Raw genomic sequence first — 18,165 nt, 5'->3', positions numbered from 1 at the left:
TAAGAAAAAAGCACGGTTAAATGAATTGTAAAAAATGAATTCATGATGTATTTGCTCATTATATAGTTTTTGCAAATTTTGAACACACACACACACAAAAAAAATGTACGGACTGCAGCTTTAAGGTGACATTGTTATTACTATAGAAAGTACATGTTACGTTTAACTGTTTATTTTGCATAATTACAAGTAACTAACCTAAACCAAATCCTATCCCAAACCTTAACCCTATAGTAAGTACATGTACTTAATTAATGTTACGCAGTGCTTATTTGTGTAATTACTGTACACTGTAACAATATCACCTTAAAATAAAGTGCAGCCCAATTATTCCCAAAGAAGGTGAAGAACACGGTACTGTGCAGAAGTTTTTGGCATGCTAGTTTGTTTAATAAAAAAATTTTTTTTTAATTAATTAATTAATAAATGAATTGTTTTAAGACACAAGTTATTTATACATTTTGCTTTAGTGTGCAAGTTTACAATAATGTTTGGCAATAATAATCCAGTTAATTAAAATAAAGCTGAAATAAACAAAAAACAAACTAAACAAAAAGAATGAAATAAAAAGTTTAAGTTGACGCACTAAAATTACTAACTAGAAATAAATAAAAGCTAAATCTAAACTAAAACAGAAAAAAAATATATAGCAATATTTAAAAAAACTAAAATTACTACATTAAACTATTAAAAGAAAATCAAGTAAAATAAAAATGAAAACTGTAAATATAAAAAGAAATGCTAAATCAAAATATGAATGAAAACTATAATATTATATATATAATCCTAAAATAACTGTCACAATCACCAGCTGTAATGCCCTTGACAGCCACCAGAGGGCACTCCACAACAGACGTCATTCCCTCATTTGTCATTCCCTCACAAACTACATCTCCCATATTTCTCTGCCTGGACTCATCAACACTCATTAGCCGCGTTTCCACTGTCGGGCCAGGGCCGGGCCAGGGCTTTAAACGGGCCGTGCCGGGCTAATAGCCTCGGCCTAATAGCACCGGGCCTGCGTTTCCACTGTCGGGCCAGAAGCTCCACAGAGCTTCACTAAAACACGCCCGTAACACGCCTCTCTGGAACAACGTCACACTAACCCATCATTTCACCAACAAATGGAAGTTTTATCAGAAAACTATTCAGAAATCACTGGAAACAGTGTTGAAAACAAACACGATAAAAGCGGCCGTTTGCTAGAATTTTTTTTGTTTGTTTACTTGAATTTAAATCCCAAGCATCGATGTTTTACCACAGATTTACAATAAAAAGTGATACATTGATCATAATGAATTAATTGATGTCAAAATTGCACATTAGTCACTCAGAAATAAATTACCGTTACTGCTAGGTCTATTTCACAAAAGAAAGAGGACACACTTACTTTTTCAGTCGCGTCTGTTTCTTTATCATATTTACATCACATTTAGAAAAAAATTATTATTTCTACAAATATATGCCACGACCTGAGGAGCTTTAGCAATCTCTCGACTCCCATACAGATATTTTCAGTCAGAGAAACAGAGGAAAGCTCCCGAAAAAAAAGTTACTTTATTTTATGATAGTCCGGTTTAAAGAGACGAGACGTAGGCTATAACATAAAAACATGACTGATGGCCTTTAAGATTGGTCTGATTTCTTCAAGCGTTCGCTATGCTTTTATTTTACTATGCGTATCTTCAAGCGTTTACTATGGTAACGGTTAGCGCGCATCGGTGCGCAACGGTTGCATCACAAACAGAAGGCATTCAAACATGAACACGAGTTAAATTATTTTATTTTTAAGTCTTTAATGCTGACAGAATCATCCGGCGCTGCCGTCTCCCAACTGTAAACTCCTCCTCTGTTGGTAACCACTCCTCTAGCCCGACTCCGAGCTGGCCCGCTTTGGCCCAAGGTATTCGACGGGCCAGAAATCCTGGCCGTTGGCCCCGAGTAAGCCCCGATCCAGCCCCGGAAGTGACAGTGGAAACGCGACTGGCCCTGGCACGCACTAGCACGGCCCGGCCCGGCCCTGGCCCGACAGTGGAAACGCGGCTATTGTTTTCACCTGTGTCTCATCTTCTTGTTTGCTCACCCTATATAAGCCTGGTTCTTTCTGTCATTCCCTGTGAAGTCTTGTTTAGTGTTTATACTGCATTTCTGAGCATTCTCCCTGGTTTCTTTGTCTCTTGGATTTTTGCCTGTTTCTTGGATTCCCTTTTTGCCTCTGACCCCTGCCTGTTTGTTTGTTTGTTTGTTTGTTTGTTTGGACTGCCTTCCTGTGCTTGACCCTTTGTCTGTGTTTGATTACGATTCTGGATTACTCAAACTGCATGTGGATCCTCAACTTTGTGTCTCAGAGCAGTACGTGACAATAACACTGATAACTTGCTGCTTTATATACCTTAAACTAAAACCAAAAAGAAGAGGCAAAGGAGTATGTTTGCTGAATTTTCTCACTGAAGCTGCACGTAAATACGCTTTGTACAGCAAATGCACATCATAATTCAGTCCATTTTTATGATCACATTGTGCTCTTGTTCTTTTCTTGCGAACCTCATGTGACCGGAAAAGAGAAAAGTCTGAGGCAGTCTGTCAGCCGTGTGCCATTTTTAACAGACGTCCAACATAGGGTGAGATCTGCATGTGCGGTTCAGAACGATCGTGGGCTTTTTTACGCGGGTTGGGCCGGATACAAAATGAAATTAGTGCTGCTGTCAGATAATGGTCTGGTGTTCTGTCAAGTACTGTGGGTGCAGCTTCAACAAGACACATGATCTGAGGAATCATTCATTATTCATCATATCTGGAGCAAATGCTGCAGGATGACACACATACTGAACTTTAACAGGTTTGATCAAACCCCCAAAATTAGCAAAAGTTTAAAGTGGCAAGCATAATGACTATGTATAATATAATATTTAGATACTTTCAGGAAATCACACACACCTATTCTTATCAATAATGATGGCTGGTCCCTGGATGCTGTGATCACAGGAAAGATTCTCCCACAGATACACACTGGTGTCCAGATAACGGTCCTCAAAGTAACACTGGGTCACCTGGGTCCGAAAAAAAGTTAAAAAGTTAATCAATAACATTCCTGTATAATTCCTTTTTATTAATAATTTTATTAATAACAGCCACAATAAAAATAAAAAATAAATCTAATATGTGTAAAGCATCTTGGGAAGTGGTAATCTATGGTAAGGCAAGATGCACTACTAAGAATGTTTCTTATATGATCTTAAAAACTTCTTTAAAGTTTTGTAGCCAAATATTTTTCCAACAATTTAAATCAAAAAGCGCTTTGCATGCATGTGAACATCTTCAATACCACAAGAAGTTGGTGTAATGACCAAAGAGAGCAGAGGTAGAATCTGGGATGGCAGCACAAATATGTCCCAAACTTTGACTGTTATGGGGGTCGCACACCAGACGAGAAGCGCAGCAGGTGACTTCACCCTGGGCTGAAAGATTGTGCGTGTGTGGCTAGAATAAAGTCTATATCCTTCATATAGAGAACTATAATAATATAGATCATTCTTTCTATTTTTTTGTTTGCGCTGTTTTTAAAACACCAAACTTTAAAGCCATTTTGTTCACTCTTTAAGTGAACTTTTGCCTGTTTTGGGATTACAAGCATTGCTTTGGACTGCTGCCTTGAACTGAACATGATGCAATACCTGAGAGTTTTCCTAGCCACGACGAGGCACTTCTCATCCGTTGTGCGACCAATTTTAGTGTACCCCAAATCACCAACACTAACTGTGCTTTAATGGACTACACAGGTCAAACTCCATCATAGCCAATAACAGTAAAGTCAAGGCAAAGACCCTTTTCACAGACTGTGATGACACGTTTCCAGAGTTATTAACAACGGCTGAGGTATTGATGAAAATTTTACATCTTTCACTCTTCTGACCAATGCAATCATTCTCTCTATATTTTTTCCGCTTTTTGTAAAGTAATAGAAACGCAGAGTTTTTTCTTTTTGCTATTGGAGCAAATGAGAACATTCAAATTATATTTGTTGTAATTTCCATTCACCATAGAAACGAAGGTCATCATAGTTCGGTAAGCTTCTGAGAACCACAGAAATGTGAAAAGGGACTTGACTTCCTAACATCTACAGCTATCTGAGGAGCAGTTTCAGTATTTTCTTTTTTATTCTTTTAAAGTATATGGTTAGGTTTGCATTTGTTTTTTAATACCTTAATAGGTCTTAGAGATTTCTGCTCTGCTTTTGGCTGAACTTTTGACCTAATCCCAGACTTCCCAGAACCACGCACACGGATATCATCCACCATGATTGGCCGATCTGTGATGGTGAAGCCAAACTCTTTCAGATATCTGATGTAGAAGCAGAGAAACAGAAGAGGATGCATCAAGTCATTTCTGACCATTCACAATATAAACAGCAGTACCGTTTAGTGAAGGCCGTGCGAAAGTCTCCAGAGCGACAGGAGTGGGCGTTACTTGGGTGACCTGCAGCCGTGATCATGAGCGCGCAATCTGTGCCCTCATAGCGCAGGTGCAGGAACACTTCTATACTGATCTGAGAACTGTACAGACACAATCATGTAATTATCAACTTATTATTACAATAATATTCTGTTGCATTTTCATTTGTGTTTGTTAAAAGATAACGATACACCAGATAAGCAAAAAGAGAAGCTTTTCAATGTGACTTTATCCTTGAGAGTGACCTGCTAAAGCCTTGTTTGCTCAGTATTTGGTCGCAGCGTTGAGAGAGTTCCTCTATCCTGCGGTCCAGCTTGGAGTATGAGCCGGCTTCATACTGTAGAGAACACGGTTCCTGAACCTCCTCCACCACATCAGCCAAAGCCAAACCATATGCTGACAGCACTCCGCTGTATCTAACAGTAAAAAAGAAAAGAGTATTGTACTATCACCAATTCATTTAAAAAAAACTTCAGCACTTCATGCCAGTGTTCTTATTCTAAATGGCTCATAAAGACTCCCCAGCAGGCATGGTTGTCAGTTCTCATAAAGCACTTCATTTTTAAATACAGTATAAATATATATATGAAATACAGCCAATCAGGGCCTAAAGCTAACTTTTTGCCACACATGACAATGGCAATGAAATTGTTTTTGCAAAAGCGGGCAGTAATGACACCATACCAGTAAAAATTCACTATTCTCTATTCCAATTTCGAGACCAAAGCTAAAACTACTAGCCTAACTAATATAAATTTAAAAGTAAGTAAACAAGAACAAGTAATCAAATTACAAGCAACACATAAATACAGTAGAACAAAGATTAAAAAATATATAAATTAAACAGTGCTTTTAAGGTTTTTCAGGTAGCTCTAACAGTAGTTTTCAGGTATATAAATTTAATAAAGTAACCGAATGTAAAATAAAACTGCATATATTCTTCACTGTATAAACTGAACAGATGAATCCTTAATAAAGTTATACAAGTTTTTCAGTCAAGAGCAGGGAGAGATTTTTTTCTTTGTCTTTTGTTGTTTGACTAACATTAAAAACAGACATCAGCGGTTAGGCTGTTGTCACTTTAAGACATAATGCAGGGATCCAATTTACTGATACTGTAAATATGTGTTGCCTTTCTTGACTGTTTACGTTCACTTAAGCCATAACTGAATATGTTTACTAGGATACTCGCCAAGACGGGCATTATTTTAACATAACTTTGTATAACATATAATACATAATTATAATTTTACATAATTTCATCTTCTTGAATATTTAAATTGGCAAGGCTCAAACTTTCATGACGATGCAGCACTGCCCCATCAACTGTCCTGAGCGTTGTTCACGTTTATGTTCTTACATCATTGCATTAGGATTCATAAAAATGTCACTGGCTAACTGGCGATTGACTCGCATTTGGCGCTTGGTGAGAGTTAATTTTAGGCCCTGAAGCCAATCGTTGGGGTCTAAGGACATGTGAAGAGAACATGATGTGAGCTCAGTTTTTCAATGTCATATTAAAACTTTTGTGATCACAGTTGCACAATTCTTCATTTTCTTAAGTTATAGTGCACACTGTTGTTAAAAACGAATGAGATTTTCCATGTGTACCACAAGATACAGAGCAATCAGTCATTATGGACCACATCCGCCAATGAATTGACTTGAGGGTAGATGATACACCAAACTTCAAGCGAGTCAGATAAATGACCTAGGAGGGGTTCAAAGTTCACAATGGCAGGAAGAAAGTTCACAATTGAGTCAGGTCCACCCATAGATTCAGAATAACAGGTCATTGAGATTAATTTTTGTGAGCCAATCACAAAATTTGGTAGACAGCGTCATGCACACACCCTGCATGTATAAGACAAATTTGATGACCATCAGCCATTCACAAATTAATTTACTTACAGAACAACAGATTATGGAAAAAGCATCTCATTGTCATCCCATTCAAGCATGCGACAAATGCTGAACACACTGAAACACACAGATACTGCACATATATAAACATATAGACATACTTGTGTATGAAGACAGTCTTCATGCCTAAGGCTCTTGCGATAGCACAAGCGTGTTGACCACCAGCTCCTCCAAAACATGCCAGCACATGCTCAGATGTATCATGCCCTTTAGCCTGTTGAGAGAGAGCTGATATTCAAAACACAAATTTAGATACCCGTCCTGTAAAGAAGCAATTGTTGGATGATGGGCTTCACATTCCAAAATTGTAAAAAAAAAAAACACCTACACAGCTGTTGGCCAACTGGTTATTATCAGTGAAATAGTTATTACATTCTGATTAAAGATAACAAAGACGAACAATTCCTTTCATAAGGATAACGAGGAACAAGTACAAGGTCAACTCTGATCTGATGTTATGTTAAACTACTTTACAGAGGTAGGCTACATTCCTTGTTTAAAAGGTTGCATACGACAGATAATTTAGATGTGCAGAGGTGTTTCTGTAGCTCAAAAAGTAGCACAATGGTTATTGGTTCGATTCTCAGGAAACTGATGCCATAAAGTGTCAGCAAATGCATGAAACTAAGTATGAAATTAAGGCCACGTACACACTGCAGCTGAATTCGGTTCTCAATTCACCTTTTACTGCTTAATCCTGTTCTGTACACACACAAATCAGTAATTTATGGGAGTGAAAACCGCAGTCTTTTGACGCAGTCCCGAGTCTTTTGACGCTATACTGTTTCTTTAGTCAGAATTGCGGAGACCAAACACCCGAGACGCCAGAACTCGCAGTTTCGGGAGTGAGTAGTGTTCCGTACATTTAAAATGCATTTGTCACTTCTGAAACTTTAGTCTGTACATGGCCATAACACCCATCACCCAGCCAAATGTGAAATCTATGTCAACTCACAAGCCGATTTGACAGGTTATGATTCTGAAATGAAATTCTGTTACTAGTATGTAAATATCAGCGGATTGGTTATATGTGCAGTGCACAAATTCTGTTCACAGAAACAGGAACTATTAATGCAGTGTATGAGAGCTGCCCGTGTTCGCTTTGTCCTTGATGTCAGTGTAATCTTGTTATCAAATCAACAAGTGGCTCCCTAGATAAGGTCAGTGGCTAAGTACCTAAACAAGTTTATTTTGTGCAGACTCTGGTTTTTCAGTCTCAAGAAGGTTGAATGTTTTTATTGGTGGTGGTAACTTATTTCTAATTTTGTCACAACAACCAGCCTGGAAATTCCTGCTAAAGGATAGAAAGACCACACATATTCTCTTATCTAAACTATAAAAACAGAATATAACAGAATAGTGCGCTGTACCTGTGTCAGCGCTCTGATTGGCCGGCACATGGCCTCATTGGCCACACTGATGAAGCCCATAGCAACATCCTCTACACTCATTTCTGAGTGGTGTCTTCCAGAAGCACTACTAGATGATTGGTTAGTTGAAAGGAAGAGGTTAATTTCTTGTGTGAGTTTGTGGAAATGCTTCATGGTTTCCTCAGTTGAGAGAGGCTCATTTTCTCCAGGGCCAAAGATTTTTGGGAAGAAGGAAGGCAGCAGGCGGCCAAGGGCTAGATTTGCATCAGTGACAGTCAGAGGACCACCTGAACCAAAGGAGAAACAGAATAAGCATGTGCCATAGAGTGAGTGTAGCTTTGAGTCCCGTGTTTATGATACACTGACTTTTGCAGTTGAACAAAACATGGCCGAGTATGTAAGGTAGAAGCTGTCACAGCAAATTACAAGCGTACAATCACTGCATGTCTTATAAAACATTTAAAAATGTCAATATCTTCAATAACGTGTGAAGTGAAGTAGCAATCTCCGGGAAAACCCCCCCAAAATTTGCGAGAACCAATGAGGTTCATTCTCGTGTGTTGAGCTTCTGTTTATGATCGCTGATCTATGTTTATCTGTGAATAAAAGACTAAATTCTATCTGTTAATCATAAAGTGATCAAGTGTCTTCAGAAAATTTGGACTAAACGGCTCGATTCATATGGAATAATTATGATCTCTTTATGAACTTTTTCAAGCGACAAAGTGGTAGTTGCGTGGGCTGTCAGTGGAGGGACAGAAATCTCTAAGATTTCAATTAAAATATCTTCATTTTTGTTTCGACGATGAATAAAAGTCAAACAGGTTTGGAACAACACAAAGTAAGTAATTTATGAAATTATTTCAATTTTAGGTGAACTAACCCTTTAATGTCCCAGTACTGGAATACTTTCTAACAACTTGCACAATATTTTGTGTAATATGTACTGAAGTATGTGAACTGGGACACAGCAATAGACGGGAGACGCAGACATTTGAAGGACAGATGGCAAGAGCAAGTATTAGGCAATGTAGAGCTAAAATGGTAAATGTACAAGCAAGAAGAAGACAGAAAGATGGTGAGTCTGATCATAGACATATAAAATACATATACATCTAATTGGCCCCTAAATCGTATGTCAATTGCGCCGCCATATTGGTCCAGGCAACTTGTCGTAACTCTCATAATTGGACTGTAGACAAGATCCCTGACTATTTTGAGGTTTAACAAACCTTCGTTCAATCCAAACCATTTCTCGGGGAATTACCTTTCACATGTAAGTCTGAATAGTTGTTTTTGGTTTTATTTAGTCATTATAACATTATGTTGAGTCAGTTAGCTATAAAAACTGTGACTCTATAAGAAATAATATAAAGTTTACATGATTCTTATGACGTCAGGCTGTCAGAATTACAGATAGAGCCAAACCTGTCATTACAGATTGCTTGTTCTCTAATCGTGGCTCATTTATATTTTTTCCCCATTTTAGCCAGTCAACCAGGACAACACAAACCTCAAGGAAGGCTTAAAGGAACACTCCACCGTTTTTTGAAATAGGGCTTATTCACCTTCTTTCCTACATTTAGATAGGTGGGCAAATGCATTTTTGTCTCAGTGCATGCATTGTTTTAGTTTGACAGGGTCAGCGCTAGCTTAGCTTAGCATAATGAATGGAATCCTTTGTTGCCAGCTAGCATGTCCTGAGTAAAAGTGATATAAAAAATAAAAAAACCCAACCTAATTACTTCTTGTTGCCTGCATATTCACAACGAGTACAAATAGTGATGCAGATTAAGACTAGGCGGTTTCCTAGGCAGATATTGACTTATATATTAAGGACTATATTAGGGGGAAGCACAGGCGAAGCACTGCTACTTGGGCGTGATATCTCTGCACCCAAGTAGCAGTGCTTCGCCTGTGCTTCCCCCTAATATAGTCCCAAGTCAATATCTGCATAGGAAATCACCTAGTGTTAATCTGCATCACTATTTGTACTTGTTGTGAATATGCAGGCCACAAGAAATAATTAGGTGTTTTTTTTTTATTTTATATATTACTTTTACTCATGACATGCTAGCTGGCAACAAAGGATTCCATTCATTATGCTAAGCTAAGCTAGGGCCGACCCTGTCAAACTAAAACAATGCATGCACTGAGACAAAAATGCATTTGCCCACCTATCTAAATGTAGGAAAGAAGGTGAATAAGCCCTATTTCAAAAAACGGTGGAGTGTTCCTTTAAGAATGCCTGTCAGTGGACTGTTCTCTGCATTTCCAAGAGACTGAACGTCTTCTACCTATTATATTACTATATTATTATATGACTTATACTATTATATGATTGTACTATTCACTACTCAAAATTTTATTTGCTATTTTATATTGACTATATTATTTTACAATTTCTGATACACTATTTTGCTATTTTATTCATAATTATTATATTACTACTATATTATACTCAAACTCAATAGTATTTTCAAGCTATTATTATTATTATTATTATTAATAACAATAATATTGCCTACAATCATGACATATGACATAAACATGACATAGCAGATTAATCATCAAACTTAAGAAACTACTTGGCTTTATGGGTTAACATTACATTATATTTCTGCCAATTTTTTTGAATACTGGAAAAAAAAAGTGGTCAGAAATATACTCATGACACAGTTATAATGGCCTCATGACAGCCAATGTCAAAACCAACCACATGACAGTTTAATGTAATGTTAACCCATAAAGCTAAGTAGTTTCTTAAGTTTGATAATTAATCTGCTATGTCATGTTTATGACACATTTATGACAGGTTATGATATATTGGTTTATGTTAAGTTGTCATGACAAAGACACTGGCAGGTTATGATATATTGGTTTATGTCAAGTTGGCATAACAAAGACAGTTCTTACAATGTCATATTTACATAAAAAATGTCAAAATTGAGCGAATGACACTTAATGACAGTTGTCATAAACATGCATAAAACCGCCTTCATATTCATGACGTGTCATGTCATGATAATGAACGTGTCATGTCAGTCTTAAGCACACCCCTTCAAGTAAAGTGTTACCAAACAGATTATAAAAAAGAAAAGATAAATGCTTTAAATAAATAAGGTATTGAGCATCAAATTATCTTCACATTTATTTGAAATTGTCCTATGAAGTGATTTAAGCGAAAAAGCTAAAGGCACAAGAGAAAAAGCTAAAATGACGGTGTGCGGAAAAGCCACAATTAAAAACGAAGTGAGCATTTCATGAACATTACGTTTTATTACATTAAGGATGTCTCCACAATTATTATCCAAGAAAAATAAACTAAATCTATGCTTGACAAACGTGAGTTTTCACAATTCCTTATGACAATGAATAATTTTCAATTTCTAACTAGCGAGATTCAGAGTAAGTGGAGACAGAACCTTTTTCGTACTCCAAGCAGATCATAAAACGTTGAAATCGGTTGAGAAATGTAAACTTTTTTTGCTGCTTTTTGCAGCTCTCCGTTTACTTGTATTTGTTTATTGGTCTTGCCCGGACCAATATGGCGGACTCGTTGGCGTATCGCAGCAACGGTCCAAAGCGGCCAATGAGGCGTCAATGTATTTTATTTTTCTATGAGTCTGATAAGAACCTAACATTCGCTCGCCTCTTACCCTTCCTATAGCAGGCCGGTCCGGGATGAGCACCAGCAGACTCTGGCCCCACAACAAACAACCCTGACCTGAAATACAGACAGACAAAAGAAATGTTCAACTTTCCCAACTTACACAGGGTTAATATTAAGCTCTCATTCTTTATGGTTGTAAATGTACTATGACATGTTAATGTTTTGTATGGTACATAAAATGTACTCTCTGGAAGTGATCCAGGGTGGTAATTAATTTTAAAGCTAGATGGCAGGATAGTTCAAGTTCACGTGCAAAATGAGTTCAAGTTATTTTTTGTGATATATGATACACATTTTTGTCATGCATGAAAATATTTTAACAGGTTTAAACAAGGTCTGTATGTAAGAAATGTGTTTAATAGTAGATACATTAGATAAAAGGGTAACACTTTACAATAAGGTCTCATGTGTTAACATTAGTTCATGAACTAACATACTAACAATAAACTAACATAACAATGATCAATTTGTTCCCACAGAATTTATTATCCTTTATTGATTTTAGTAAATAAAAATATTCATGTTCATGTTGGTTTAAAGTGAATTAACTATTGTTAGCTGTTTTAGTAAATGTTGAGATGAACGTGAACTAAGAATAATAAATGCTGTGGAAATATTGTCCATTGTTAAAGGTACAATATGTAAGAATTTTGCATTAAAATATCCCATAATCTCAAGGCCAGTGTTATATATTTTGTTAAGTTGATTACTTACAATATCCCAAATGTTTCCAACTATTTTTAAATAGTGAGAAAATTGCGATTTTAACCAAGGAAACGGGGCGTTAGAGCAGGGGGGAGCTGGGAGTCGCCAGTCAATTGCGTCATATCCGCGTTACCCTCGGTTTCCGCTCGTACTGCGTGGAATCCAGGACAAATGCGGAAGTTGTAGTTGTAGCGTCTATCAAGCAACAAACGTTAGCTTGTTTCTTGCAGTCGTTATGGAACACAATTATTCTTTACCGATTGCAGCTGGTTCTGTCGACAAAGCATGCTTAATTTTATATTTTCCAAATGTAGCATTCGGTATGTTTATGTAAGGGAAGTATTATTGCTTTAGATTTGTGTCTAGTTTATTGACATTGTTTATCACGTCTAGTGTTTATGGCCATGTAAATAAATATAGCATGTGTTATACATAAAGATTAATCAGTATTTTGTCAAATGATGTGGGTATGTTCGAATGTACTTTTACAACAATTGTTTAGAACACGTAAAACTGCGCAGCGTTATCACAACAATGAATTCGACATACAGTAACATCTATGATAACCAATTTAGTATTAAACCTTACTTTTCTTGCGGTTAATTCATTTTAATGAAATAAAAGTGTGATGAGGTTCAAGAGTCAGGAAGGAAGAAGACAGGGGTCGGCGTGACTGGGACTCGTACTTTATTAAAATAAAGCAAAACAAACAAAAGTCGTGCACAACGCGCATTCACCGTGGCAACCGCGACGGCTCAAAACAGTTCAAAAATGAGAGCTCGGATCCACCGGTTTTCCTTCTCTGCGTCCAGTTTTCTCTTCAGTCTCTCTCTCGTTCCAGCGCGCGGCTTATAAACGGTCTCTCCACGCCGATCACTGCAATAAGACACAGGTGTTCGTCATTTGCACTTGACCTACTTGCGCCTACTACAGCGCGGTCTGTAATGGGAGAGAGAAGAGACGAGCTCGCCACAAAAAGCATGTCATTATAAAAATAAAACTTAACCTCATCCATGAACGTGATTTTTCAATTCCCGTCTGACTGATATACATCCACGGTGGAGTTGAAAACGACAGTTCCCATCATTCCACGCTCCTTCACATCGTCATCAAGCTACGCCGTTGTTGTTGTTTGGAATGTAGCGCCCTCTAGCGGTATAAAATTGTTGCATATTGTACCTTAATTCAGGTTAACTAATGTAGTTATTAAAGTCCCCCTGTGGTGAAAATCAAGCGTTTAATGTTGTTTATATGTCTATGTGATGTTTTTAATTTTTCAGCTAGGTTTGTCATCCATAACTCCATCAAGGTCAGCCAGGAACCTTGGAGTTGTGATTGATAATCAATTGAACTTTACAGACCACACTGCTAGAACTGCCCGGTCCTGCAGATTTGCCTCATAAAACATTAGGAGGATCAGGCCCTTCCTATCAGAGCATGCTACACAACTCCTTGTCCAAGCACTTGTTTTATCCAGACTGAACTATTGTAATTCTCTCCTAGCAGGTCTTCCAGCTTGCACTGTCAAACCTCTGCAACTGATACAAAATGCTGCAGCTAGAGTGGTCTTTAACGAGCCGTAGAGAGCACAGGTCACTCCTCTCCTCACAAAATTGCACTGGTTGCCAGTTGCCGCTCGCATCAAATTCAAGTCACTGACTTCTGCCTACAGAACAACCACTGGTTCTGCTCTCTCCTACCTAAACTCATTACTTCAGAGTTACATGCCATCCAGAAACTTGCGCTCTGCAAGTGAACGCCGTCTTGTGGTGCCATCTCAAAGAGGCACAAAAATCTTTCTCTGACCTTTTTCTGGTCTGTTCCATGCTGGTGGAATGACCTGCCCAACTCAACCAGAGCTGCTGAGTCCCAGGCCATTTTCAAGAAAATGCTGAAGACGCATCTTTTCGGTAACACTTCATCCATTAATACTAACACTTTATCTTCTATTCTTTATCTATTATCTTTATAAAAAAATTAAAATAAAATAATAATAATAATAATAATAATACACATACTACATTAGATTAAACTGGGAAGGGTCACAGCACTTGCATATTGTTGTCCTATTGATAGTTTAACTGCTTCTATTGTTCTCATTTGTAAGTCGCTTTGGATAAAAGAGTCTGCTAAATGAATAAATGAATAAATGAATAAATGAATAAATGTAAATGTCACTTGCACTTCATGTCACATGTATAGTATAGCATTCTCTGTCAGCAATGAGGGATTTAAATGTGATAAATGCAGAGAGATAGTCAGGCTGATGGAGAAGATTTCAGAACTAGAGACACGCATCCAAACTTTAATCGAGGATAGTAAGAGTGCAAGGGCTTTAGATACTGCTTTGTATGCGACTAGCTTAGTGAACTCTGTACATTGTTCAGTTCCAGCTGTAGAGCCCGTGCAGCAGGGCAACTTTGTGACCGTGAGACACTGTAGTTGCGGAACAAAACACAGCTCTTCCGTGAAACACCCAAAGTAAATCCTGTTGAATGTGGCCTAGTTATTGGCGATTCTATTACACGGAATGTGAAAATAGAGATGCCAGCCACCATAGTCACATGTTTGCCGGGAGCCAGAGCGCCTGACATCAAAGCAAATTTAAAAGTTTATTATTCACGTCGGCACTAATGATGTTCGACTTCGCCAGTCGGAGATCACTAAAATTAACGTTAAAGAGGTATGTGAACTCGCAAGTACTCTGGCCCCCTTCCTGTTCGCCGGAGTGATGAGATACTTAATAGACTCTCCTCACTTAATGGCTGGCTGTCTAAGTGGTGTCCGCAAAATAATATTGAAATCATAGACGATTGGAATAATTTTTGGGGCAGACCTGACCTGTTGAAAAGAGATGGTATTCATCCCTCCTGGGATGGTGCTGCTCTTCTCTGTAGTAACATGGCACATAGTCTTAGAGCTCAAACATGAATTGGGGCTCAGGTCAGGAAGCAGACAGACTGGCTAAACCGACCGTCTGCTAGCTGTCTCATGTCACTAAGGTCAGATAAATCCCATCACATAGAGACTCTTTCACCTAGATATCATCATATAGAGACTGTGTCTGTTCCCCGAATTCCCCGAATTAGGAAATACAAAAAAGTCCCAAACCTATTTAAGGGTACATTTTTTATTGATGTTCAACAAATAAAAAACAGATATAATACAGATGACCAAATGATAAAGCTCGGGTTGCTGAATATTTGATCCCTTACTTCAAAAGCACTTATTGTTAATGATATGATTACAGATTATAACCTAGATGTGCTGTGTTTGACAGAAACCTGGCTAAAACCAGACCATTACATTACTTTAAATGAGTTCACCCCACAAGATTACTGATATAAACATGAGCCTCGTCTGAAAGGCAAAGGGGGAGGTCTTGCTGTAATTTATAGTAATATCTTCAGAATTACAGAGAATTAAATATAATACTTTTGAAGTGTTGGTGCTTAATGTAACACTATCTAGTGTAAATGATAAATCACGATTGAGATTAGTGCTGGCTACTGTCTACAGGCCACCAGGGCACCATACAGACTTTATCAAAGAATTTGCAGATTTTCTATCAGAGTTAGTACTGGCTGCAGATAAAGTCTTAAATGTTGGTTATTTTAATATACATGTAGATGACTAAAAAGATGCATTGGGATTGGCATTTAAAGACATTCTGAACTCTATTGGAGTTAGACAACAGGTGTCAGGACCTACTCATTGTCGTAATCATACTCTAGATCTAATACTATCACATGGAATCAATGTTGATCCCATTGAAATTCTATAACAGAGCGATGACATCTCAGATCATTATCTCATCTCGTGTATACTCCATCTAGCCAAGGTTGCGAAGCCGACTCAGTGTTACAAATATGTTAGACCTATCACTTCTGCCTCTAAAGATTGCATATCCCCGACGCAGCTGTACAGCTAGCGGGACGCTCCATGCATCGCTACGATCGGACCAAAGCATCCGGTAAGAGCAGGGGGGGGGGTCTGTGTATTTATGTAAATGACAAATGGTCTACGAATAATAAGGCCATACATAAGTACTGTTCACCGGACCTCGAGTCCCTTTCTATTAAATGCTGTCCTTTTTTTATGCCTAGAGAGTTAACAGTAGTGATAATTACGGCTGTATATATACCTCCCGATGCTAATGTTAGCACTGCTCTCTCGCTGCTGTCAAACAGCATAAACAAACAACAGGAGTCTCACCCTGACGGAGTACACATTATCGCGGGTGATTTTAATCAAGCAAATCTGAAGTCTATTTTGCCTAAATTTTATCAGCACGTAAAATGTCCTACTAGAGGGGTTAATACATTAGACCAGCGGTCCCCAACCTTTTTTGCGCCACGGACCGGTTTAATATCAGACAATATGTTCACGGACCGGCCTTTAAGGTGCGGCGGATAAATACAACAAAATATAAAAAATTATTAAAAAATTATTAAATATAATAATAAACGTGAATCCAATGTCTTACTTGCAATTTTATTAGCAGGGTACTCGTAATATCGCGCCTAAAGACAACTGAGAAAGCCTGAACACAAACAAAAAGCCCCCCAAAAGAAAAAAATCTCCATGTTTACGGTGCTGATGCGATGTAAGGGTGGCGCTGCCAATAAAGCACCTAAAAGCTGTCACAAAGAACCGATTTTAAGAACCAAAATTAATGATTATGAATATGTAAAATACAGCAGGAGACATTTTAATTGTTTAATAATAAACAAGTGTTTTCTGTGCAAAGATTAAGTTGACAATGCTGACTCGCTCTTCGCAGTATGCCTCGTGAACGCGCCAGAGAGAAATGCACATTTCATACGAATTAAGCAGAGAACAGTCAGTTTTCTATTGTTTTGAATTGTTCTGTTTAAAATTAGACATTTCAAGCTTTCTATGTCTCAGGTCTGTGAGGCAAGTAGGCTACCTTATACGCTGAATTTCGGTTAATTTATGAGATCAGCTCCAGTTCACGCGCCCGCGCCTCCGTGTCCTTATATAATATTTTCTATTATATTTACTTCTTATTAAATCCAGGCAATTGGGTGATGAAACATTAATTAAAATTAAGATACAATTAATACAAAACGAAATACAATTTAAAGACAGGCTTTTTGCTTTCTGTCTGAGGTCTCTGTGAAAGTTTTAAAGCAGTCTTTTTGTGCCGCTTTCAGAGCGCTCGATCACGTCCGTAAGGGTGAACTGTCCCATCCGAACAATTATTATTATTATTTTTTTTTATTATTTTTTTTTTTTTGTGAAATAGGCTACATTTCTAAATTAATGCGACTTATAGTCCAGTGCGACTTAGGCTATATTATGTTTTTTCTTCTTCATGACGCATTTTTTTTACTGATGCGACATATACTCCGGAGCGATTTATAGTCCGGAAAATACGTTAAGTTATATATTCTTTCTGTGAGGCCCGGTACCAAATGTCCCACGGACCGGTACCGGTCCGCGGCCCGGGGGTTGGGGACCTCTGCATTAGACCATGTTTACACAAACATTAAACATGCATATAAGACCACACAGCTTCCACACTTAGGACACTCGGACCACCTCTCCCTGCTCCTCATCCCTGCATATAAATCTCTTATAAGAAGCACAACCCCACTGATAAAGACGATCACTATCTGGCCAGAAGATGCACTTCATAAGCTAATAGACTGTTTCTCACACGCTGATTGGAGTGTCTTTGAAGATCACGACTTGCAAGTTTATACAGAGGCTGTATTATCATACATCAAGTACTGCACGGGGAATGTCACGGTGGAAAAACACATCCGGGTATTCCCCAATCAGAAGCCCTGGATGACCAGTCAAGTCAAATTACTGCTCAAAAATCGCAATAAAGCCTTCAAATCAGGAAATAAAGCACTATACAGCACGGCCAGAGCTGATCTGAAGAGAGGGATAAGGAAAGCCAAAGCTGACTACAGGAGGAAAATAGAAAGCCATCTCTCAAATAACAACCCGCGGCAGGTATGGCAGGGCATTCAGCAGATTACCAACTTCAGGGGACAGACCAGCATAGCT

At 38.0% G+C, this 18,165-nt stretch overlaps 1 protein-coding gene across 1 annotated transcript in view; it reads right to left on the bottom strand.

Annotated features, from left to right (window-relative positions):
• The window catches only part of oplah (5-oxoprolinase, ATP-hydrolysing), a 59,857-nt gene that overhangs the window by 15,586 nt on the left and 26,106 nt on the right, over positions 1-18,165 (bottom strand). The window contains exons 9-15 of the mRNA XM_084434782.1: positions 11,405-11,472; positions 7,746-8,032; positions 6,477-6,589; positions 4,698-4,868; positions 4,416-4,553; positions 4,203-4,341; positions 2,938-3,050 (exon numbers count right to left, since the gene is read on the bottom strand). Of these exons, the coding sequence (XP_084290908.1) occupies positions 2,938-3,050; positions 4,203-4,341; positions 4,416-4,553; positions 4,698-4,868; positions 6,477-6,589; positions 7,746-8,032; positions 11,405-11,472 (1,029 nt within the window). The remainder of the gene's footprint in view (positions 1-2,937; positions 3,051-4,202; positions 4,342-4,415; positions 4,554-4,697; positions 4,869-6,476; positions 6,590-7,745; positions 8,033-11,404; positions 11,473-18,165) is intronic.

The sequence above is a fragment of the Rutilus rutilus genome (genome assembly GCF_951802725.1).
Source record: "Rutilus rutilus genome assembly, chromosome: 16".
In the NCBI taxonomy this organism is placed as follows: domain Eukaryota; kingdom Metazoa; phylum Chordata; class Actinopteri; order Cypriniformes; family Leuciscidae; genus Rutilus; species Rutilus rutilus.
Note: the sequence above shows the minus strand (reverse complement) of the source record. Positions and strands in the feature narration are given on the sequence as shown.